Source organism: Bactrocera oleae, chromosome 6 (genome assembly GCF_042242935.1).
Source record: "Bactrocera oleae isolate idBacOlea1 chromosome 6, idBacOlea1, whole genome shotgun sequence".
Taxonomy (NCBI): Eukaryota; Metazoa; Arthropoda; class Insecta; order Diptera; family Tephritidae; genus Bactrocera; species Bactrocera oleae.
This window is the reverse complement of record NC_091540.1, coordinates 39,219,873-39,247,137: the sequence shown is the minus strand read 5'-3', so window position 1 is coordinate 39,247,137 and position 27,265 is coordinate 39,219,873. Positions and strand designations below refer to the sequence as shown.

At 36.9% G+C, this 27,265-nt stretch overlaps 1 protein-coding gene across 5 annotated transcripts in view; it reads left to right on the top strand.

Moving 5' to 3' along the window:
* sfl (N-deacetylase and N-sulfotransferase sfl) overlaps positions 1 to 27,265 on the top strand; it is a 247,841-nt gene that overhangs the window by 199,833 nt on the left and 20,743 nt on the right. For all 5 annotated transcript variants that reach the window (XM_036365340.2, XM_036365327.2, XM_036365307.2 and 2 more), the window contains one exon: positions 22,357 to 24,226. In XM_036365340.2, coding sequence (XP_036221233.1) covers positions 22,357 to 24,226 — 1,870 coding nt within the window. The remainder of the gene's footprint in view (positions 1 to 22,356; positions 24,227 to 27,265) is intronic.

Here is a 27,265-nt window from a genome sequence, read left to right as displayed (position 1 = left end):
GTTGACTTTTTCGTTCCGGAAATTATTGCTGCTGCTATCGTGCATACACTTGTAACATTTTCGGGTTGTTGGTGTTGTTCATATGCTGCTACCACTTTGCGGTTTTTATGTTTGTCTGTCGAACGCGCGTCTCAGCATTGCGGCGCTCAACATTTACCGTGACACGCTTTCGACTACTCTCCCAGCCGTCGTGTATCTTCGCAATAAAAATATTTTACTCCTAGTATTTATACGAAGGCGAGCAAATGGCAACAGACGTAGATATAAGGAAGGTGATTCTGGCTGGCAAACACGCGCTCATAAATATAAATGCATATTTTCAAGTACTTATGCGCACATTCCAATCTATGTATCCTTGAGCTCTTGCATGCTGTCGAAATTGCTCACGAATACGCGGGCCAAATATGGCACGCACCTAAATCTCCCAACCGAATGTTTACTTTGGATAAAGTGCCGTGTAAAATGTTCATTTGTGAGTGTCGAAATATAATCCGCCCCCGCTCTCCACTTCTCCACCGATGTGTAAAATCTACGCCTGCGAAAGGAACCAAAACCTGGCTTGCCATTATGAGCGCTCGATGTGCAGCATCATTAGATGTTTATTGCCCTCAGACGCAGCCAGCGCCAGCATCGCCAGCTGCAATTTGACTTCATTTAGATAAGCGAAGCAATTCGGCACTCACATACACACACGTATACGCATAAATAGTTGGGTTGCAAGTGCTGGGTTGCACGTAAAATTAGTGAATTTATACACAATTTCTTCGCCACTACACTTTCAGCTGGCAGCAGCGGTAAATTCAATTGAAATACTGCCTTAACTCAAAGAACCACAGTTTAATAAACTCACACGCCGAAGCCCGTTTGGTAGTACAATGCGTGATTCACCGTTCAATTACTACGATTTATTTAACCTCTCTTTGTGTCAAACACAATTCAATTATTTTATATACATACCCACACATACGTACGCCAGCTTTGTGTGCTCATATGCAAATGCAGGGCACTGCTCCCGAACTCTACTTAACCAACTTAATTGAACTGTTCAGTGGCGGTTGAGCGTTTAATGAGCAGAGTCTTTTGCACAGTCAAACTCTTTGAAAGCAATTTTGTAGTATGGTAATGGTAAAGGTAACAATGGAGTTGAGTTAAGCGCAAACACTCAACTGAGACTGGAGCTAAAGCTCTCAAGCCTAAATGTGTGCATGTATTTGCACATCGAATGCCAAGCAAAAGGATGTGATTGCATTTAAGTGGTGGAAAAATGAAAGGAATGCACTAAAGTGCTATTGCCAAGCATGATTACATACCGCATTCATGTGCTCACATAAGCATTGCATAACTCGTAAGTAAATTATAGACATTTGAAGAATAAGGTGGCAAATATATTACACCATGGCAATAATGCCCCCGGTCATTGATTTCTTTCCATTTCCAAAATACTTAAGTATCACCCAGTTTCCTTCCAATCTAAGTAAGTTTAATCAAAGCTTTGCAGCTATGTCAATGCATTAAGAAATGCTATAAGCCTGTAAACGTTCTCTCGTGATTTGTTTTGAAGATCCGTTTAAATAATTTAAAATAATGTGCATTTACAGAATTTAATGCACTTAAATAATCGGCGATCCCTGGAGACATCCTAAAGGACGGTGAGGAATATTTTTCTGCTAAAATTAACTCAAACAACAATAACATATCAAAAGCAGGTCGGTCGACACTCCTTAGGATGATTTTATATACAAGGAACTGTACGTTTACTGTAGGCATCTTTTTCGACTTCGAGTGCTTTTCTACAATGTGCGGCCGGAGGCAGTGGTTGAAGCAATCAGTGGACTCTCTTTTTTGCGACAAACCGTTCGTACCGGAGTGTAGAAGTGGAAAGACATCCTGAAAGGTTAATAAGGGTAGGCGGTTCCGTAGGGTTGGGTACTTTCCCCATCGCTTTTGATTTTACTGGTTAACGACCTACTTAAAGAACTTGAGGAACGAAGCTGCCGAGTGCATCTCCGGTGCACTGCAGACTAATTTGTGAAAACATGCAACGATTCTTTTGACCTAGAGTAGAACACAGCAGATCTACTGAACTACTTGCCCTACTTTACTACTTTATCTTGCCGCAATCGTAGGGGTTCTTAGTAGACATTTTCCAAGCAGGCATTCATGCGGTAAGGCTAAAGGTCTTGTCAGACGCTAGTTGTCAAAGTTGTCCGTAGGAGGGTGAGGTTAAAACATTCAGCCACTTTCTCCTCCATTGTCCAAGTGATCAGTTGATTTTTGTCAAAATGATGGCTTCCCAAAAAAGTCGTTTTCTACGAAAAAGTTAACCAATTGTTATCAAAAACTTATTCCTTCGATCACTACTTGACGTGAAAAATTCAAGTCGATGGATCAAGCCGTTTCAGAGGAATGTTTCTCACTGACTTTAATTTTCGCAGAATTTTCTCAGATATACTTGTATGTATATACATTCGATATAAATACAAAATTTGCTCATGTTGAAATTCACAAGTGGATATAACCCCTTAAGATACCCAGTAATCAAAGAAATTAGATTATAGAAAGAGAGTTTTTAGAAAACTGAATATTGCTCATTCGCTTTTCAAACCAGTTTAAATCAAACAGTACTAGCACTCCCTCTTCATCGTCGAAATACACACATGAGAGTGATCGCTAAATGTTCAAAAAGCGTTTTTTTTCACTTAAATGTTGTGATTTAGCTTTAACGAATAATTAACGCAAACTATTATGTCCTATTATTCAGCTTTAACTTTAGCAAACCATAATTAATCAACGTTCACTTGTATTGACTCGAAAGTAGTAAGAAATGGGCCCGACACTTTTCTTCTGCATTTTTCAACTTGGTTATCCAAATTCGAATTTCGAAAAATTAAAAATAAGTGTAATAAAAGAAAGCGCGACTTTAAAAGACCTCAATGGCAAGCCAGTTTGCCACATCAAGCCTGTATCCTTATAGTGGAAGTTTTAAGCTTTCATGCGCTTTGAATGAGCTATATGCTATAGTGGTACGATCTGCATAATTTCTTCAGACATTAATAGTATAGGTTGTCAAAAACTAAGGGACTAGTTCACGTATATACAGAGACGAGCATGGCTAAACGACTCAGCTCGTCACACTCATTATTTATATACTTCCTAAGAGGGAACAATCGCAAGAAGCTAGTTTCTTCGCTTAGGTGAATCAAATCAGGTTGGATGTTTATATGCCAAAATGGAAGTCGCAGCCTTTCAGTCTTACGAATTTCAGGTGTCTCATTCTGATAATCGATATCATTCATTTTCCACAGTGTCGATCTATAAACAAATGTATAAATAATGCTTAAGTAGTCATTATGTGTATTGTTAACATGGTTAGCTCCTGATATTCCAGGAGTTGATTTCCTTTCATAGCCAATAAGTAGATTGTGGCTTTCGGTGTCTACTCTGCTTCTTGTGATATCATTTCAGTTCTCATATGTGAAATAGTATTACTCCCCATGCTTTTTATGATCGTCTGCTGTTGCTATGCACTTGCACGGGCATGCTTTTAACGCTCAATAACCGCAAGTAAGCGGCAAGGCATACGCCTTTCTCCGTGTTTCTACTGCTCTTCACTTCGCCGTAATAATAAAGTGAAATTTTGCTTGATAATTTGCCTTGTCGGTTTTTGTTGTTATTGCTGCATTTTCGTTGACATTTTTAATGTTATTGGCTGCTTTTAATTTAATAAGCGTCTTGTTGTACATATTGCGTATGTTGAATTACTACGAATTCATCCACAAATTGAAAAATGAGGTGTAGCCTTAAATGGGGTTAAGTAAAGGGCTTTGTCGTCATGGTTCACAAGTGCGCGTTTGGAGGAATTTTCAAATATGAATTTAAGCATGTGAACTTAGCCAACTACGCTTTACAATATACTGTTATATGTGTATATTCTAATATTATATTAAAAGAACTCAAAACTTGTGATAATTTGAACATGAGCCTAATTTGAACAGAAGCCAACGCTTTTTCCAATCCTCAAAGCATTTCTGAACTGCGCTTGATCATTCTCTTCAATTCTGACTTGTTCTCATCAATTGTGGTAAAACGCTTTCCTTTCATTTGTTTCTTCAGCTTTGGGAATAGGAAAAAGTCGCAGGGAGCCAAATCTGGTGAATAAGTGTGAAAAAATGGTGAATATATAATATATATACTAATGCCACTTTGCTTTTGCTCAAAATTTAGCAATTACGGAAAAAGCTTAGCTGCCACACGTTAAATGCTAAAACATTCGAGAAAATTCAATGACATGAGCCAATTGATATGCCAACATCCTCTGCAACCGCCCTAATAGTGATTCGATGATTTTCAAAAACAATTTTTTTCACTTCTTCGATGCTTTCTTCGCTTGTTGACGCGGTCGCACCCCCAGGAGGCGCATCGTCATCAACATCTTCTCGGCCTTCTGTGAAGCGCTTGTACCACTTATAAACACTTTTTTTAGACAAAGTGGACACACCGAATGCCACAGTCAACATTTCAAAAGCTTTGTAGCACTTTATTCCATTTTTAATGCAAAATTTAATACTTATTCTTTGATCCACATTTTTTTAAAGTCAAAAATCGAAGAACACAAAAACGTGACTAACCTTTTCTTTTGTTAAAAACAAACACAAGAAGAGGTTCCTTCAATATTGGTAGTCACCAGTGAACAGTTTTACCGTAATAATATTCGAGCTTTACCTGAAAGATGGAAAAAATTTGTGACTAGCGATGGGCAATAGTTTGAATAATTGTAACCATTTCCTTACAATACAATTGGATTTTCTTAAAAAAAAAAAACAAAACAGCGAGAACTTGATTGCACCTAACATAAACTCAATTAACGAGTGTTTATTTGCGGAGAGCCAAAATTATAAGATTGGAATCCAAATATTTAGAAAGAATTAGCTTGTTAAAGAGATAGTTCCATTAAAATTGCATGTAAAATAAAATTTTTAAACAAACTTGTTTTTGTAATAGCGGATTGTTGTGAGCGCCAGTTTCCATTAAAGTAAACATCTATATACACTTTAACCCAGCTTTACTTCCAAAAACATGTTAATTATTAATTAAATATACCCCAAATTTCACATTAATTAATTTCTTAGTAGTTATTTCCTTTAAATTGGGTGCTCAGAATATTACTTCCGCATATTGCTGACTATTTTCACTAAATTTTGCGTTCCCGCGGTTTGGGGGACCTACTGAAAGCTAACCGATTGGAGTTACTCCAGCAGGAGTCGCAAACTACACACTACTCATACACTCACACACAAATATACCTATACACAGTTTTGTGCTTTGCGTTAGTTGCGTGCCGTTGTCCTGCCTAACTTCCGCTTACACTCGTTCATTTCCTTTTCCGTTGTTATTGTCGTGTTAATGAGGTTACTTACACACACAAGTGCAAATTGCTTTGTCTACGTCTGGCTTTGTTAGCGTTCGCTTACAACTGTTAACAGTCGCTGTGGACAAATGAAACACATGCTTGCCACTTCCCACTTGCCGCAACTCCTTCTGCGTGCTTCTATCGCTTGGCGCACAAGCAAGTGCTTCCATTTATATTGGTGACAGCCTTAAAGGTGCCTCACTACGCGCGCCAACCGAGCCAGAGCCAGAGCCACTTTTATAACGACGCTGTGCGCCGAGCACCCAGTGCGTTCTATTTAATATGCAATTATGATTCATGATACTCTTGCTGCATCTGTTCTTGCCACTTTCATTCCACATATTTTTATTCATTCCGTCTCTCCGCATTGTGCTTTACCGTATTTTCGTATATCGTTCGTACATACGAAAGAGTGTGTCGATTTGTCAGTATGTGCTGTTGTTAATTGCTTTCTGCTCCAAAAGTGTCTTGTAGCGGAATTGTTCGTACGCTGTCGATTATAATTAATATTTGTCAGGACATTTGTGTCTTTTGTTATGAATGCTAATGGTTATTCTATGTAAAACAACAACTTTTCTTGTGCTTTGTCGCACTGGGTTCATTTACCCACATGACAAACAACAATCACAGTCACATATGTCAAATGTTTTTAATTGTTTTCATAGCAAGGGTTAGAAGTTAGATTTTCATCTGTTCTTTAGTACTTTGCGTTTTTCTATACATATTACACGTACTTCTTGGCAGTCGTCAACCAATTAAAGTCGGTATCACTTTACGCAATTCCTTTGTTAAAGTTCAAAAAAATTTCCGAAGAGTGTTAACGGATATTTTTTCAATTACGATTAGGTGCGTAAGTCTTTTCCAGATTCTTTTTCTCGATCATCGCTAGCGCCTCCGAAGTGAGGATCCTGCTATTATTGGTTAGGGACTGTAATGTTGAACTGATCAGTCAAACTAAAATATTACTTTCTAGTGGGATAATCTCATATCCTAATACTTTTGTGTAAGATAGTAATAGAGCGTTCGGGTATTAAATTCATTTCAATGCATTTTTGGTTTTGCTGAAACAAAACTTTTTCACAATCTGTAAACACATCTGTCCTTTCTAGTTCCATTACGAATATATATGCTTGAAGAAAGTTTCGTGATGATCGAATAAAAAAGAAATTGACATTTTGATACAAAATGATGGATGATGATTCTAGGAGCATTTGCGATCCCAAACATGATAAAATACTGGATCGAAAACTAGAAAAGTCTTACTAGTAAAGTGCGTATGTATTAAGATTTATATCGGGTTTTCTTAAAATGGCCAACTTGTAAAATGGGAGAAAATTTCGACCAAAAATGGTAATCAATTGTTTCTAAAAAAGGTTCCAATAATATTAAAATAATATACATTTGATTGACTAATAATATTACAGTGAAACTACAACTAAAATTTCAAGTAGCTAGTATCTACTTGAAATTTTAGTTGATCTCCGAGTTCGTCGTCACTCAATTTGAAAAATGAAGTTTCAAGAATAACGCGAAATGGTTTGTATCTTTGCAATCTTTTTGGTTAACAGAGTTTTGCGATATATTCATACAATAAATCTACAAGTAATTATTTTCTTTGAAAACAAGTTATAAAGCTAAATATTTCTCTTTTCATAATAATGATGGGTATTTTTATTTTATTTCGGAAAAGTAAAAACCTCTGTTAGTTTGCTTAATGCTTAAGTCTTCTGTTCTAATTTGTGGTCCAAGCTTTAAGAGCTGTCATTTCAACAGTCTCTATCGAGAGGTGACCTCTATTAGAATAACCTTTTTGGTGCTAACTTGGTAGGTAAAACTACATAGTAGGTTGTACACTTGATGCAAGTAGAAGAAAAGTAATATTTTTATATTTAAACCTCTTTCCTTTATTTCATACCGATTCACATAAGCATATATATGGGATGATGCGGGATCAGCGCTTATTGACAGTTACTGAAATAATGTTTTTTTTTTTTATGAAAAAATGGTTTTGTTCCCCGACATAATCTGTATGTAGACTAATATATTTGTAGTAACGGTTTGATTATATGATCCTCGAGGCCTTTAAAATAAGCGTTTATTTCCATCTTGTCCTCCTCATTTGAGAGAAACTTCTAGAGTTTTGGAATATTCGCTGGATTCGAAATCTGGCGCAATATCACGAATTTTTTCGAAATTTTCTAGAGTTAGTGATGTGAGAGGCAAAGCTTACCGATATTTGAAGTCTGTTTAGTGCTTATCGATAGTTGGGACAAGCGATCCACAAGCTGTGAAACGTGAAAATAGCGACGTTATAAACACAAACCGACGAACTTTGCTGTCGGAAAATAAAATAAATAAAATTATTACGTAACTGCAAAGAGAAAGTGTGAAAAGTATATTTGCATATTTAATTTCACAATAATAGCTGATAAATTTCAAGGATTTATGTGAAGAAACACTGGGATCATAAATCAGCATCGAAATGCATTTAAAAGACTTGTTTCACATGCATTTGCTGCGTGTTCGTTGTAATGCTTTTATCACAGCGCATACAGTATTGAGGAACAGCGAGTGCAGAAATAAATAAGGATGAATTAAAAAGTCGAAAAATGTAAGTTGACAACATATTGGGGTTTAATAGCCAACGAATGCCACTGCATATACGTAACCGACGAAAGCTCTTCGTCAGCGCAGCTATTTGCTGTGTGGTGGCATCTCAGTTCGTAAACGCTGGAATTGGAAATTGGCTGTAGCTGTCGCTGTCGCTTTCGATGTGCATCGATGGGTGCAGCGGTGTGGCACTTGAGCGAAATAATGTGCAATTTTCATATCAACACATTCGTATGCTCGACGACTAATGACAGTTGCAGTCATGTTGCAACAACGATAAAAAACGCCGCCAGTACCATGAGATTGCATGCGCTAGCACATGTGCAACAACAAAACACAGGTGAGTGCCACCAAAATGCGATAAGAAAAATAGCGGAAATGCATTATGTGTGTGTGTACATATTGGTGCAAGGCGTGCAACCCAACTGCAGTGAAACGGTAAAATAAAAACTTTGCCATATGAAATATCAGAAGTTTCCCGTTAGTTTTTCATGCGCAAGTGTCGCACTGGCAGCTTCTTTAACGGCAAATGAAAAAAATGCAACCGCCACCGTCAGCAGCGGCAAAGATTCCTGCACGTGGCAACGTTGCCATTTTCTGTTTATCACCGCCGAAAAGTTGACATTTTTTGCCCGCTGGCAGTGACATTTGCTATGCCAAAATTTCCTACGCAATTGACATGGAGGCGCACTTATCAGCATATGGCAGCAGCAGGCTATAAACAATACTGCTCGAGGCGGCGGCCGGAGGTGTGGGGAGGCACAGGTAAAAACAAGGAGCTACGCATTGGAAGTTGCACTTGCAATTTTTTATTACTGTGCGCAGTCAAAAAAATAAAAAACGTTGAAATAAAAAATATTGACAAAAACAGCCGTTGAGGTTGGCTTTCGTTGCTCTCTTTGTCGCGCGCATATGTCCCGTTAAATAAGCATATTTTGCTTACACAAGCAAGTGTATTTATGATTGTATGCGGTGTTGCATGAACAAATAGGGTGCTTCGTATAGACAACCTGAGCAGAATATATTAAGTTTGTCACGAAGTTTGTAACACCCACAAGGAAATGTCGGAGACCCTATAAAATGTATACATAACGATCAGCATGAGTCTGTCTGTCTTCATATACGCGAACTAGTCTCTCAGGTTTTAAGATATCGACCTGAAATTTTGCACACGTTCTTTTCTTTCCAAGAAGCTGCTCATTTGTCGGAACCGATACCGGACCGCTATAGCATATAATTGCTATACAAACTGAACGATTGGAATCAAGTACTTGCATGGAAAACTTTTACATTTAAGGAGAAATTTTCACGAAATTTTGCACTCTCCGAAGATTTTTTTCAGATCAAATCACTATAGCATATACCTGCCCAACAAACTGACAGATCAAAGTTCTTGTAAGGAATCTTTTGTATTTACGAAGGGTATTATAGCTTCGATGCAACCGAAGTTAACGTATTTTCTTGTTTTGATTATACATTAGATATAGATGATATTTATAGATAATGTTACAATTATGCCCAATCAACAGACTCAACTGTTTTGCTCTATTGCTTCATTAGCCTACCGTACAGTTTTATAAATGCCACAATAGTTCTGTCAAATTCACAAATAATTGAAATTCGACTATTATGATGCTGGCATGAAATCTCGAAACACCCTATTTTATATGCCAACCTGCAGTGACTTTAAAAACAATCGCACATGCATATGAGAATAACGCGGTTTTGACAACTCAACACAATCTGCTGGCGCAGCCACTAAAGCGTTTTTATGCAATTATTAAAATTGAACTGCTGTAATTGAAAGTTTTTGTGTAAACCCAATTTTTTTCCACGACAGTTTTTGTGTGTAATAATTAATTGGAGCGCAAATGCAAATAAATCGCCACAAGAGAGCCGAACAACGCAACGAAACGGAATGAAATGGTAAGAGAAGCACTGCAAGAACTTCCGTTAATGAAAATTATAAAATGAAAAAGTGCAATTTTGTTTGAAATTTATTTAAAATTTTTCATGCGATTTCAGTTGTTTTCATTATTGTTATTATCATGACTCTTTCCCCGCATACTAAAAGCGTTATTCGTTTTATTGGTTTTGTAATCGCCCATCTGTAATTGGCCCGAATGACATTTCGAAAGAGCAAAATTATTTCTCTGGTTGAATATGCATGTACATATATATGTCTGTATTGGTAAGCTATAAATTTGTGATTCCTTTTTGCAATGAAAAGGATAAGTGAGATTGTCAGTTGACAGACAGACAGTTAAATGCAGAAGATAAGTTGGGAAAATTCAAAAGTGCTGAGTCAGTAAGTCTGTAACAAAGTTATAGTTGAAACGAATCAATTTATGCAACTGCCAGTGAAGTTTTCGACTTCTGAACTCTTACTCATTAAAACTTCAATTTTGTTTATAAATATTATGAATGTGCAATAAAATATCGATCTTTGCATGTAATGCAAATAGAAAGCTTCATGTATTGTATCCAAAGAATTTTGCGGGATGGGGAGTTAGAGTAAGAGCATTTCTCACAGTGTTATTGTTCATGAAATACATATAAATACGAGTGACCGGCTTGTGATTACAAGTACATAGGCTTATCATAGCGCCAGAGAAGATGAAGTAGGAACATGCCAAGCCTCTTCGTAGCTGTATAGTTAATTGTATTCTTACTTGTATCTAAAACTTTTTCTAATAACTCTCTAAATTAAGAGGCTGAAGCTAGCTAGCGCTGTCATAAACATTTCTTGAAAAATGTATAAAATACTTAATGTTTTACTTTCTAGATCTTACACAATCTTGCAATTTAGATTTTCGTGTAACTGAGTGAAAAACATTTTCGAGATTGTTGGATCTTGTTAAGTACAAAATACAGTAAAAAATGTTGAAATGATCGGCCAATTAGAGTAATCATTTAAAAATTAGGTTGTTTGGTTCCTACAGGTCGATCGAAAAGAAAGTGGATTAACATTATATATTCTAAAAGCCTTATTGATTTCAACATTTTAATCTAATAGGAATAGGAGGAATCAATAAATTAATATGAGTCACACGATTATTCTTTCTTATTTTACTGATTGTTATTCCGATTAATTTACTTTAGTATTAAGTTTGCCACGAAGTTTGTAACACGCAGAAGGAAACGTCGGCGACCCTATAAAATATATAAATAAATGGTCAGAAGGTGAGTTGAGTCGATTTAACAATGTCCGTCTGTTTATCCTGTTGCCTGTAAATAATCGAATTAGAGTCAGTTTTTGAGATATCGATCTGAAATTTTGCACAAGTATCTTAATTTCAAAGAAGTTGCTTATTTGTCAGAACAGCCGATAGCGGGTCACTAAAACATATAGCTGCCCGATCAAAACCCACTCTTAATATAAAGAACTGTTTATTTGCCAAGATAAGTATCTTGGCGAAATTCGCACGGATTATAATCCAAAGCAACGTTCCAATCTCCGAAGAAATATTTTAGATCGGACTACTGTAGGATATAGCTTCCAAACGTACTGATCAATTAAAATCCAATCCTTATATGGAAAACTTTTTTAGTTGACAAAATACGAAAGATACTTTATGAAATTTGAGACGGATTATTCTACAAGACAACAGTATAATCTTCTAAGAAATTATTCAGATCGGGCTACTCTAGCATATAGCTGCCATACACACTGAATGATCAAATACAAGAATAAGATCTTTTTGTACCCTTTCATGACATAAAAATGCACAAATTTCTGAAATTTCAATTTATAAATCATTTTAATTCGTGTTTCCTTCTGTTGTATTGCTGTAGTTTTATTGAAAAGTTTTTGGTAACAATTAACTGCACTGTTAACTGAAATATGATGATGCCACAGTTAGGATATTCATTTCGGATATTTTATATCCTGAAAAATGTATATTAAGTTGGCCACAAAGTTTGTAATATCCGAAAGGAAATGTCGTAGACCCTATAAAATATTTATATAAATGATCAGCGTGCCGAGCTGAGTCGAGTTAGCCATGTCCGTCTGTCTGGCTGTCCGTCCGTCTGTCTGTATATATGCGAACTTCTATGGAAAACGTTAATATTTTACAAGATATCTTCACTAGATTTCGCATAGATCGTTATACACGACAACGGTACAATCTCCGACTAAAACTTTTAGATGGCACTATGGAAAACTTTCTAATTTGACGGTTGGCATTGAATATTATTCTTCGCAACACCACAATCTCAGGAAAAAATTTTCAGATCGGAATACTATAGCAGATAACTACCATACGAACTGATCGATCAAAATCAAGTTCTTGTTTCTTATTTTTTTGGTTTTTTATTTCCAAATTTTTAATAATTATTATTTATTAAATTGCCTACTATTTGACGATTCGGTGACGATTCGTATTTCGTTCATAATTTAAACCTCTAAAATAATTTGAATATATCTCACAATATTTTTTTAAGTTATAGGCGTCTGATCCATCTTTAACGTCTTAATGTAATAAAGTAAGTTTTTTTTAGAGCAGTATTTTTTATGCATGTGGTAAAAACTGTTGAAATCATTTATTTTTTCGGATTGGATTTATTTTCTCTCTTTAATAAGTGGATTCGAACGGATAGTAAGTGATTAATTTCAATCCGCATTAATACGCTTCAATCGTGCGCATCTAAGTACGAGCGTTATTAAACGTGTAACTATTTTACGTTTGGAAATTTGGCAACACTTTTTGGCGCAAAACGAAAAGCAAAAAAAGTTATGCATAAATTATAAATAAAGATACAATAGAACCAATTAGGTGAAACAAAAATAACACCGTTTTGATTTAATGAAAAACATTAACCTTAATTTGGCAGAAATACACTTAAAAAAATTAATTCCCATCAAAAAATCCACACTTTTTATACTCTCGCAACCTGTTGCTACAGAGTATAATAGTTATGTTCACCTATCGGTTGTTTGTATCACCTAAAACTAATCGAGTTAGATATAGGGTTATACATATATAAATGATCAGAATGAAGAGACGAGTTGAAATCCGGGTGACTGTCTGTCCGTCCGTCCGTCCGTGCAAGCTCTAACTTGAGTAAAAATTGAGATATCTTTATGATTTTATTTTATTATTTGGTAGACATGTTTCTTGGTACCGTGAGACGGTTGGTATTGCAGATGGGCGTAATCGGACCACTGCCACGCCCACAAAACGCCATTAATCAAAAACAAATAAATTGCCATAACTAAGCTCCGCAACAAGATACAAGACTGTTATTTGGTACACAGGATCACATTAGGGAGGGGCATCTGCAGTTAAACTTTTTTTTAAAGTGGGCGTGGTCCCGACTCTAATAGGTTTAATGTGCATATCTCCTAAACCGCTAATACTATAATAACAAAATTCACTGGAAGCAAATGTTTTTAGCACTTCTATTGACGGTGAAAATAGTTGAAATCGGGTGGCAACTCCGCCCACTTCCCACATAACGGTACTGTTAAAAACTACTAAAAGCGCGATAAATCAAGCACTAAACACGCCAGAGACATTAAAGACTGGACCCCAGTGCCTATAGTTGACCTTCTACCGAAAATATCAGTCAATCCACAAAGAAATCTCAAACGAGTATACTATTTGACTTTGCGAGAGTATAAAATGTTCGGTTACATCTGAACTTAGCCCTTCCTTACTTGTTTGAATTGCTTTTGATAAAAAGTAAGTATTTAATTTTTTTGACAAGAACTTTCAAACCGCATGAAAATTTTTTTACATTTATTAGACATATACATGTATATATGTACATATATTTAGCTATACTTTGTTGTGTTTTTTATTTGTGCTTTGTTGCTTTTTGCAAACTGATGTGACTCGTTTGCGGTAGGCAAACAATAAACTGTGCAAACAATAAATGAATAATTAGGAGTATGCAAATGGATGAAGGCATAACGGTAATAAGCCTTTTAATAAATTGCAATTCGAAATATATGTGCTTGAATGCTTCAAAAAATGGCATTATTATTTCTGCTTTAATGGCCGGCAATGACAGTTTAATTTATCTTTATTTCTACACAATACAGTTTCCCTTACTATTTAATGCAATACGCAAAAACAATAAATTCGCAGTTTATAAATCAGATCTGGCTTTGCAGTTATTTAAAATATCGAAATTTTAAATAAACAAATACAATACTAGTTGCCATTGTCGCACCCTTTATATGAAAATATTGCATATGCTTGTATGGCAATATTTTTATCGTAATATGCCACGATATCTTTAATATCGGGAGGGCATTCAAAAACGCATTGTCGGAAGCGGCCATTAGTGCTTTGAACAGGTTTGGGTCCCGGAGGCGCAACTGCCATCAATGGAAGGAACGAGTTCTACGCCCTGCTGACAGAGTTAACTAGACAAGAAGCTCTCAGGGAAGCCCAACATGAAGAAAAGAGCGCAAGGAAGGCATTGGTTTCCCTGTACTGCTGCAGAAGTGCCATTAGTAAAAGGTGGGGACTCTCATGAAAGGTAGTTCTTTGGTTCTATGAAACCATAGTCAAGCCCATAATGTTCTTAGGAATTTGTGTATGGTAGAAAGCGTTCGTGAAGATGACATTCGCGAAAATATTGGAGAGTGCGCAACGGGCGGCTCTCATCAGTAACTTTGATGTACTACGAACCGCACCAACTATGGCATTCAATGTTACACTACGTATAGCACCGGTGGTCATAGACGGAGGGTATACGGACGCGAAAGCTGCTCTAACAGTAGATCTACTGCTCCGGAGAGCAGCCTTTTTCAGAGTGGTGACACGCCGATACTATGGCAATGATATTAGCCTTGAACTCACTGACTGTGTACTCAAGACTAGTGAAGGGATGTCTAGATTCAAGGCTGATTAGCTTGCTAGAACAGGTACTTCAGTCCCAATAATTGTGGAATGAAAACGGATAGCAGCTCCGTTGGCTTCTTGTGATTCGCTACTGGATTCCTTCTGGCCCAGGGTAAATCGTAAGAAGTCTAATAAACTCTTCGCTCTCAGTAAAGTCCACCTTTCAATGGTTGTAGGAGTTCCAACTGGACACTGTCCGATCGGGATTCATGCGGTAAGATTGAACCTCACATTTCGTATTTTCAAATATCCAGGTGAAATAACGGAAATAAAGCACCTGAGCAAATTTGTGGTAGGTTCAGTGTGCTTTGTCGATAGCTGATATCCAATTACAGAAGTTTTTCAGCTGGAATCACAAAGGACTGTTCATAGCAGTCTAAGAGTGATCTCACGCCATGTGGGGGGATCAGCCATCTAACCCAACCATCGTTGGAATATAATTTATTTGGTCAGTTAACCAAAATGGTATCGGCTTTTCTCAACCATAACTCACTAAAAATTCCTTTTAGATCTGTTGGGTTTGTTGCCCATGTTATAGGCCTTCATTTATTTTATGCAATCGTTCCTTCAAATTAAATCGTTTACGTTTTTCAGTTTTTCTATCTTAGTAGCTTCATTAATATTATACATAACAGCAAAAAGGAAGCTACGTTCGCAAGCACCAAGGCCCGTAAAGGTCAGTGGCGAACCTTTGAGTCATTCCGAGTCGACTTAAAAGTTGTCGGTAATTTTATTTGTCGAAAGGAATGAAAGGCGGAACATTATTAATTTGAAGAAAGCAAAACCGTTATGAATATATAAATTTGAGGTGATTCTTGCGGAGACAAAAGAAACGTCGCCGAGCACTAGACTAAAAAGTATTAATAAACGAGTATATACATATTAGGTGGGATATAAAACCCAATAATTGAAGATGTCGGGTTTAATTCAGAAGAATGTGCTTGATTCTGTACTAGGCTTTAAAAAAGCGTGTTATGTTCAATATAAGCTCATCACCCAGGGTGGTGGCTACAAACATACTTACTTGCTGTCACTAAAGCTGAAAAAATCGTGCAATTTGTTGAATCGCAACAGTATTTGTGGAAAAGCCTACGCTTAATGCGCAAGTGCCTCTTGAAATGCCTTCAGATAATACCCAAATAAAAAAACCAGATATGCAAGTATTGAAAACCATGTAAAGGGTGTCGCAATAGTTTTGAAATGAGATAGCTGAAATATCTGGGCTTCAATGTACTTTTAGTGTACAGTGTACTATTTGAGTTCGAAAATTTGATTGATACTTTCTGATCCGTCGCGACAACAAAATTGAAATGCATACATATGAATGAATGTTATAGTTTCCACGGAAAAGTACTCGTTTTCTCAAATAATACCGTTTTTTCTAACCACCGTTGGTTTTTAGTCTACAACGAATATCCCTGTGCACGATTTTAGGAAACATTTTTAACGTAAGGCACTCTAACTTAAACAAACTGGCTTCACTTATGTCATTTATAAATAAAGATTCCGATATTATTCCCAAATTTTATAAGCATTTCTCTTGAGTGACATAACCGTTGAAATGCTTTGTAATTCTGATAATGATGTTTCCGTAAAGTTTTTACACAGTCTTTTCTATAAATTTCGACGCTTCTGGTAGCCCTTTTATCCTTACACTCATATATATCTACACATATACACCGGCGCACATTGCCAACGCGACTTTATTGTTATTTAGCAAACACCAAAGCGGCTCTTCGCACACATTTGCAACTTTTCGATGAAATTGCCGGATTTTGCACACACAAAACAAAGCATAAACACAATTTTTCATGAAACAATAACAACAATTTAGGGCACAATATTGTGGAGTGAAAAACTGCAAACGCCAGAGAAGGCAGCCGGCTGGTGGCTAGTGTCATGGCGGCTAACGGCTAAATGGCGAAGGCGGTGGAGCAACAAATTTACATTTTGCCAATTTCTGCAACAGCTGCGCCCGCAAGAAGAGCAACAAAATATGTTTACGGGACAGTGAAATTTTATATCTTTTTGAACAAAAAAGAAAAAAAATAGCTTTAACTTCGGTTGCACCGAAGCTATAATACCCTGCACAAATACAAAGGATTATTTTTCCATATAAGCACTTTATTCCGTTCGTTCAGGTTTTATGAAAACTATATGCTATGGTGATCTGATATCGGCGATTCCTACAAATGGGCAGCTTCTTGAAGATCAATAGACGTGTGCAAAATTTCAGATCGATATCTAAAACTGAGGGCCTAGATCGGGTATATACAGACAGATGGAGAGACGGACATCATTCATCATTTGTGTCTCCGACGTTTCCTTTTGGGTGTTACGAATATCGTGGCAAATTTAATATACCCTGTTCAGGGTATAACCACAAATAAATAAAACAAGTAAGGAAGATCTAAGTTCGGGTGTAACCGAACATATTTAATATACGGTACAGTAATATAAGGGATTTTCGGGATATTATTATAAGAAATTCTTTCGGAAGTTCATTAAGATTTCGATTGACCGATAGATGCGATATAAAGTCAACCGGACGTTCGAAAATATATATATTGTGTTTATGGTGGTTAAGTGAAGTGAAGACCCACACAAATATTCTCCCCGAATTTCAATACTATAACTAGCTGGCCAATATGTTCGGTAAAAAATCAGCCATAGGCATAAGATATATACCTGTACGACACTATTTGAGCAAAGTTCTTGTATTACTCTAATAACTTCATTGATGTTTCATCTGCATACTGAAAAGTGAAAGAATCAGATGGAATTTAAAAGTTTGTTATATGGGAAGTAGGCGTGTTTATCAATCGATTTCGCAATTTCTATAGTGCACATTAATAATAATTCGATAATCTCACACATCAAATTTGGTTGAAATTGGTCAAGTAGTTACTGATATGGGGATTCCACCTAAAAGTGGGCAGTACCACGCCAATTGTCCACTTTTGTAAAATTTAATGTTTGTGGCTCCTTTATTAAATGAGTTATATCCCTTATAGTAATTTTCAACATAACCGTTATATGAGGAGTGAGCGTGGTTATTATCCGATTTTATCCATTTTCACAGCAAGTTTGGTTGAGATAGCTTTAGTGGTTTGGAAGATATGTACAATAAAGCATTTAAACGACGGGGCACACCCACTTTAAAAAGTACCAAATTACAGTTTTGTATCTTAATTTAGTACTCAGTTATGACACTTTATAAGTTTTTTATTAATGGCGTTTTGTGGGCGTAGCAGTGGTCCTATTACGCCCATCTATAATATCAACCCTCCTTGGGTGCTAAGGAACATAAGTTTGTACGAAGTTTCATCAAGATATCTTACTTTTTACTCAAGTTACAGCTTGCACAGACAGACGCACGGACGGACGAACAGACAGTCACCCGGATTTCAACTCGTCTTGTCATCCTGAACATTTATATAAGTATATATATAATAACCTTATATCTAACTCGATTAGTTTTAGGTGATACAAACAACCGTTAGGTAAACAAAACTATTATACTCTGTAGCAGCATGTTGAAAGAGTATAAAAACTCGGACAGTAACAGTGTGCGTTTATTGGCGCTAACTGCGTAATGGGCACGAGCTATTGTGTCCGGCTCTGGTTGAGCGTCTGAAAATGTGTACATTCACTCACATACATACATACATACCGGGGTGCCAATATATAGTCCCAGTAGGCAATAATTGGTGTCAATTGAGAGGACTTTTCGGGCAATTAGACCGTTTTGCAGTCTGTAAGTTATAATTGCTCTCTAAACATACTAGAAAGCCAATTGTAGAAAGTTTTAACTTTCTGTCCGTACGGTTATGGATAATCGAAATCAGCCAGCGAATTTCTAAGTGTTGTTGCTTTTTGTTCTCTGCCGGCTTTTTTTTGGAGCCCCTCTTTGCATGCAATGAACATCTCACGCGCTAAAGCTGAGTGAACCACATGCTTCGGGATTGTAGTGAATTGGACAGAGAAGAATTTTTCTTCAAGTTGTGACTCTCGCATATAGTTACCAGAGGTATTTTTCTTACTGCTATATTACGCAAATATTACTAAATTACAAAGCTTTCAATGGAATTTCAGGTAAAAGTATCTTTTGGATTATTTGAATGAAAAATAAGTCTTGGATTTGAGAAATGCAAGAAAACACAGTTTTTTGAAGAGATTGAGTGAAAGTCGCTATGAAAGTCTTATTGTGAAAGCTCATATTATTTCGCAAATATTGTTTATACCCTGAATAGGGTATATTAAGTTTGTCACGACGTTTGTAACACCTAAAAGGAAATAAATATATATATAAATGATCAGCATTACTAACTGAATCCATTTAGCCACGCCCGTCTGTCTGTTGGCCGGTGCTTCCGTTCGACCGTCTCTCTGTATATATGCGACTTCAGCTTTTCAGATAAATTGATATTTCCTTTTTGCTCCCGTCCTTTTCGCACCAAGGAGCTGCTCATTTGTCGAAACGTCCGATATCGGACCACCATAGCATGTTGTTGCCATACAAACGGAACGAACGGAATAAAGTGCTTATATGGAAATATTTCTTATTTGATGAGTTATTGTCAATAAATTTGGCGTTGATTGTTGCCTACGGCAATCGTGCAATCTTCGAAAAAATTGTTCAGATGAGTGAAAGTCGAAATAAAAACTTCAGCTTCATTGTTAAATTTAATTAATATTTTGTTTTTTTTGTATTAAGTTTTAAAATTTGTTTCGAAATAAAAAAAAAATAGTTCATTGGTATGAGTGAAAGCCGCTATGAAAGCTCCAGCTACACAATGAAAGCTTCTCAGATTTTTTTGTGTTTAAACATTTATAAAAGCGGTAACGTATTCTACATTGTAAGAATCAACTCACAGAAGCTTGGCTTTTAGATATCAAATTGAACAGATTTTTAGAAATTACTACAGAGTTTATATGTTCCAGAAAAATATTCGTCGGTAGTTTTTACTGCGACTCTTATCAAGTAAGTATTGTATTTTAATTTGAATTTTACTATTTTATAATCGAATTACAACGCCTTGAAATATGCTACAACTTTTCAATATATACTAATTTTTGAAGTTTTTCTTAAATAAAAAATTTGCTAAAGCGTATATGCATAACAGTGATGCCCAAAAGTGGTTTCATAGCATTTCGACGCAGTTTTCAATTCACTACTTCAGTTCTTGTCGCTGATGATTTTCGATTTTACAACATGAACAACACTTGTCACGATATATATGTATATGTATTTGTTGTTTATTTATTTCACGCATGGTTTGTTAATCATGTATGTATGAATGTATGTGGGTTTTTGCATTTTTTGCGCGCTTCTTTTCTTAATTTACTTTTTATGGTGTGTTAGGCTTTTTGTTGCCGGCATATGTTGCGGTATTTTAATTGAAGGTTTTTTCAGTCGATGCTGGAAGGCCTGAGATTGGGATGCGTTTGCATTTCAGAGTTTGTGCGAGAAAATGGGAAAAAATATGTTAAAAAAAAAATGAAGGCAAAAATACAACGTTGACAATGTGGATATGGAAAAATAGACAAACAGAAGTGGTGCATTGCGGCGGCACATGTTACAAATCGTTTTTCACGCGCCCGAACGTGCACACACTCTAACGAAAGCATAAAAATTCACACCGAAGCATGTACTGCGGCTTATGGGCAAAAATTAAAGCCTGCTTTCAGGCGCTTAATGACATGAGCACGGTTGTGTGGTCAAAATAGCATATTAGTAGCATATTGTGAGCTTTTTAACTGCGCAAAAATCGAGCGATATACATTCACACACATACACACAAATAGCTTTTAAGTTATGCAAGCCTGCATGTATGTTTTCAATAGGCTGATAGGATTGTAATTAAGTACCAAACAGGTATATTAAAACATGATGCATAAAAACTATACATTTCTCACATTTATGCTAGTTTTATATACATAAGTCTATGTATATGTGTGTACGTTTGAGTAAGTAGGCATTTTAAACGCTTTCACTAAAACTATGCAAAAGTGCACATGTCGGCATGTCAGCGGATACCGCACCTCCCGTACACAATGTCGATAGCAACAACAATACCAATATTTACAACAACAGCAGCATTTACCGCTACAATGCCTGCTATAACCACAATGACCTGCGTGCAACGCATTTTGCTAGTGGCAATGCCGCGATTACCCGAACATGAAGCGAGTAGGCAATAAATGACACGCACACAAACAAGTCGACAGGGCATAGGTCCAAAAGGTTCACCGAACATAATGGAATTGTGTAGTAGCTTATGGAACTGCGAGCAGCTCTGTGGTCAATAGCATAGTTTAGAGCGCAGTTAATGCGATTCCAGGCATTCAGTGTCGCCCGATTAAATTATTCACATTATAAGTGAGAGGGTGTGTGTGTGCAGCGCAAATAGTTTTTGCAGCTACGGGCGTACTGAAAGCAACACTTCCGCAGGATACACACACACCAGCTTAGGAAATATTGCACATCAGCATGCAAATAGTTCACTCGCACGCCTGCAAGTATGCAACGCAGCTAATGGAGCATATAGTAAACTGTATTTAAAATGTAATTTGTGTGCATGTGTATTTGTATTAGGGTGCCATTGACAGATATCCTGTGCCATTCCATTGTATAAATACGTAATAGAAAACATTGCCGGTCAAAGACTCCAGCTTGAGCTGGCCGATGTTTAGTATATGTGTATAATATTCAAAATTATGCTTATAGTCGGATTTGCACGGCATGTGCACAATATGCGTGAATATTTATTAGGGTGGTATTTAAATGTAGAAAGAAGTTCAAAATATTTATGTTTTGGACCTGGTACAGCTGAGTTAGGAGCATTGTACATTGACACTTAAAAAATGCATTGATGTTTCATTTGTGTAATATAAAGTGAAAGAATGAGCTCACACAACAAATTTAGTCGTAATTGGTCAAGTAGTTCCTGAACTATAGTACTTGTACGAAGAACTGGGGGTTTCCAAGATACATTATGTCCATTAAACCAACGTTTATACGATGACACGCCCATTTTTTAAAAATTTTAGATAGCCCACGGGTGTCACTCGCTACTGTGATCACCTGTACCAAATTACAGTTTTTTATCTTAATTTACTGCTTAGTATTGGCTTAACACCACTTTGTAGGCGTGGCAACGAACCGATTCCGCCCATTGGCCGCAATACCAACCCGCATTGGATGCTAAGGAACACGTGTATGAAATTTCATCAAGATATCTTGCTTATACCGGCAGACGAACATTCGCTCGGAATTTAGCTCGTATCTTCATCCTGATCAATTATAAATGCATACCCTATATCTATCTCGATTAGTTTAAGGTGATACAAACAAGCGTTAGTTGAACAAATTATTATAATCTGTAGAAACATGTTGCGAGAGTTTATAAATCTGGCGTTGATTAGCACCACTTTTGCCTAACTTTTAACTCTAATACTCCGTTCTTATTTTTACAGGTACAAAATCGAAGTAGCTGGCAAAAGTCTTCCAGTGTTAACGAATCTCGACAAAGGCCGCTACGGTGTGATCGTTTTCGAAAATCTCGACAAATACTTGAATATGGACAAATGGAATCGTGAGCTACTGGATAAATACTGTCGTGAATACTCCGTGGGCATAGTAGGTTTTGTCAGCCCGAGTGAGGAGACTTTGGTGGCTGCGCAGCTGCGCGGTTTTCCGCTCTACATACATACAAATTTGCGCCTACGTGATGCTAGCCTCAATCCCGTCTCGCCAGTATTGCGTCTGACGCGTGCCGGTGAGACAGCGTGGGGCGCATTACCCGGCGATGATTGGGCGGTCTTCCAACACAACCATACTACCTACGAACCGGTTGAATGGGCGCAGCGCAACACGCAGGATTATCCATCAGACAGCGGCGGTCAAGTGCAATTGCCACTTACCACTGTGCTGCAAGATCATGGACACTTTGATGGCATACAGCGCGTTTTCTTCGGCAGCAGTTTGCGTTTCTGGTTGCACCGCCTGCTATTTTTGGACGCGCTGTCGTACTTGAGTCACGGTCAGCTGAGCTTAAGTCTTGAGCGTATGATATTAGTGGATATCGACGATATTTTCGTGGGTGAGCGGGGCACGCGCTTGCGGCCCGACGACGTGCAGGCGCTTATAGCCACACAGCGTATTATTGCTTCGATGGTGCCGGGTTTCCGCTTCAATTTGGGTTTCTCCGGCAAATTCTATCATCACGGCGAGCGTGAAGAGAATTTGGGCGATGACTATTTATTGCGCAATGTGCAGGAATTCAATTGGTTTTCGCACATGTGGAAGCACCAGCAGCCACATCTATATGACAACCTGACTTTGCTTATGTCAGAGATGCAACTGAATTACGCCTTTGCCAAGGAGCACAACATACCCACTGACTCCGGCTACTCAATATCACCGCATCATTCGGGTGTATATCCGGCGCATGAAATACTCTACATAGCGTGGAAGAAAGTTTGGAATGTAAAAGTCACTTCTACGGAAGAGTACCCACATTTGCGGCCTGCACGCTTACGGCGTGGCTTCATACACCGCGACATAATGGTGTTGCCACGGCAGACATGCGGTCTCTTCACACACACCATGTACATCGATCGCTATCCTGGCGGGCGTGATAAGCTTGACGAATCGATACAGGGTGGCGAACTCTTCCAAACTATAGTCTATAATCCTATCAATATTTTCATGACTCATATGTCTAACTATGGTTCGGATCGGCTGGCTTTATATACGTTCCAATCGGTGATAAAGTTCCTGCAATGCTGGACTAACCTGAAACTCAGCTCAGCGCCGCCAATTCAACTAGCGGAAATGTATTTCCGTCTACATCCCGAAGAAGTGGATCCTGTTTGGGGTAATCCGTGCGACGATCCACGCCATAAGAAAATCTGGTCGAAAAAGAAAAGCTGTGATTCTTTGCCCAAATTTCTAGTGATTGGTCCACAGAAAACGGGTACAACTGCACTCTACACATTCCTCTCTATGCACTCAAGCATCACTAGTAATATACCCAGCCCCGACACTTACGAAGAAATACAATTCTTCAACGGCAACAATTATTATCGCGGCCTCGACTGGTACATGGACTTCTTTCCGTCTGACTCGAACCCCAACACCACCGTGGCAACCACAACGCGTTACATGTTTGAGAAAAGTGCGACCTATTTCGATGGTGAAGCCGTTCCAAAACGTGCTCACGCTCTCCTGCCGCATGCAAAGATTGTATCGATTCTCATCTCGCCAGCGAAGCGCGCCTATTCGTGGTATCAGCATCAACGGGCACATGGTGATGCCATCGCCAATAACTACAGTTTCTATCAAGTGAGTTGTTTTTAAAATTCATATTTTATGAATTTTTCTGTTTATATGAAATAAGGAGAGAAAGTTACATTTCTCCTTTTAACTTTTATTCTGCTATTACAACGCCGACTATGAAGGCTTATGACACAAAACAGAATAATATTAAGGAATGAAGATTGATATGTAAAACTATGATTTTATAGATTAAATATTGGAAAAGTTTAGTAAATTTATAGAAATAGTGTTTTCTCATAAGAACCGTCAAATATCTGGCTTAAAACCAAAACATTGAACCTATAATAATTCTTAGGTCACACATAGCTCAGGTATTTCTCACACAAATTCCCGAGCATCATTATACTCGAAAAGAATACAATGTTGGTCGAATGTACAATGACTAGATATTATATTTGATGTTGCCAAACTTATTGGGTCTATAACTATATTTTCTCATCTTTCTAGGACTCCATCCCAAAAGAACTGCGCCGGCATGGCGACCAAAAATTAATCAAGCCAATTTTTGATAGCTTGTTCTGATGTGAACCGTATTTCAGAGAGGTCGTTCTGCATCGATTCCGGGCAGTTTTCAGCAATTGCTCGCTTTAGATTGATGAGTTGTTGTCAGAGTTCTCCATTAATCGTTTTAGCCATAGTACGTAGAACGCCCTTCTGGTCCCATCAAATGCAGAGCATTATCTTAGCGTCATGGATATTCGGCTTATCCGTTGATTTGGCAGGTTGCCGAGGTCTCACATAGGATTTTGTGCGCCTAAACTGGCAACATTTTTCAAATGCAAAATTGTCTTTCAACGTCTCTTCATATGGCACCAAATTTCCTTGCTTTTAAGATTTTTGCTAAAGATTCTTCGAGCTTTGTTTTTATTTTATTTGCCAACAATCTTCATCGAGAAATCTTTCCAGTTTCTCAGCTTCAAACTTCTTTTGCCCAGGACGTTCTTCATTTTCCAAGCCAAAATTGTCATCGTTTAAATCCTACGAACTACTTTGGGCACGCTTGTTCAGCTAAACTTCCAGCATAAGTTCGACTTGTTTGATTTAAAATAAATTATACAGCCCTAAAAAAACAATTTTTTTTGTTTCCCTGGATATCTTAGCAAATTTTGATGCTTGCAAGTGTCCATATTACAACCTCATTCATAAAAATATTAAATGTGCTCTTATTTTTAAGATAATTCTAATATTTTGATAAATATCGGCTTCTTAGTAATACAAATTTAGTTTTCCAGTCATGATTCGCGTTCTGCGCACCTTTTTCGTGCTTACGCAAAATCTCCTCTTTTACTCAACGAAAATCTCGCTTTCGTTTCAAAAGTAATTCGCATAATCTACTCAGAAACAATGATGTCGCCAAATACCCTGATATCGGTACAACCTTCTAATGGATGTGAATAAGAGGGTGAAACATCCACACCAAAGTTATTATTTTTTTTAAAATTAGGAATAATAAAGCAATTTGTCAAAGAATTGGACGTGAAGGATATTGTTTTAGGGAGATTTTTAAAAAATTTCCAAACTGAGTATGGAAAATCTGTAAGATGGAATATTTGATAGTCCTCATATACGGCCATTCATGAAAAATACAGATTTTACCAGAGATCTGACTGTTCTGGAAAAAGAATTGTGGAAAAGTTTTCTGTTGTTCCTAGGTAAACATAAAGCACCAAATTGTGGAGTAATTGTGCAAAATATGCTGGCAAACTGTCAGACTCTAGAAATAATTTTGAGAATCAAATTATACTAACTCCGCACACATCTGGATAAATTTTCGAATAATTATAGAAAATATAGTTAGCAACAGAGAGAGCGGTTCAACCAGCATCTAAAAGTGATAAAGAATTGTATCAAGGTTGTTGAGATCGTCATATGATGGCAGATTAATGCTGGTCCCTAAAAAGATATTACCACCAGAAAAATTACAAAAGAAGATTCTGATTGGATTTGCTCCTTTTCGAACATATGCAAAACCAACATTCGAAATCAGCTGTTTACTAATGTGACAAAGTTTGCAAATGAATAAATTTGGAAGCGTTTGATAAATTTGAAAACCGAATAAAGTCTACGAAAGTTTATAATGAGTTCCGCTATTTGAGCTTTTATTTTATTGGAAGAAAAAAACAATGAAAAAATTAAAAGGAAAGATATTAAAAGCTCACAGTAATCCACTTGATGCACCAGCGGAGTCGCATGTGAAATTTGGCTTGAATTTACTTCTAATTACTAATTTCAGCATTTTTTACTGTCCATATAGGTCGATTACCGAGCCAGTTATGATTTAAATAACTATTTGGTGCGACTGGGAAAATACGGGTAATTAATTAATTTTGTCCGTGTACAATAGTGCTAAAATTGGCTGGAAGTTTAGGGCATTTCGTATTTGGTTGCAGTTAGTATATGAAATCTAACTTCTATTCTGAAATCTAACTCATAGTATACATATTTTATTATTATTAAATACTTACATTAAAATGAAATCATCACTGGTATTATTAATGTTACCGTCAAAGTCGGTACACTTAATTGTGGCGAGTAAAATTAGTAAATTAGTGCGTTTCCGAACAAATGATGCTCTTTCAATATAGTCTATGGCTGTGAATGCTATGCGTCGTTACGTGGTTTTTTAAAATATGCAAATTTAAATGAATTTTTTCAATCTTTCTGAGACATTTTCTTAATATTTTTTTCCGAAGAACCTTCTACAGAGCATTAGAAAACTACAAAAAAAAAAAAAAAAACAAAGCCAAATCGGTCTCACCGTTCTCAAGTTATGGCGTGACAACGGGAAACGGGTTTCATTTGTATATATATACAATAGATAGATTATCGACTGAATAAAGACGCATTTGGTTGTTAAATTACGTTTATTACGTTTTTTAAATCCTTTTAAAATATTAAGATATTTTCCATAAACTCAATAATTATGACATTTTGTGTTTTATTCTTATGTTTTCACCTATAGAAATAACGATAAATTAAATCGTAACAATAATATAAATTAATTTCTTAACTTACATTTCAAATCTGTCAGCGAGTATCCTCTTG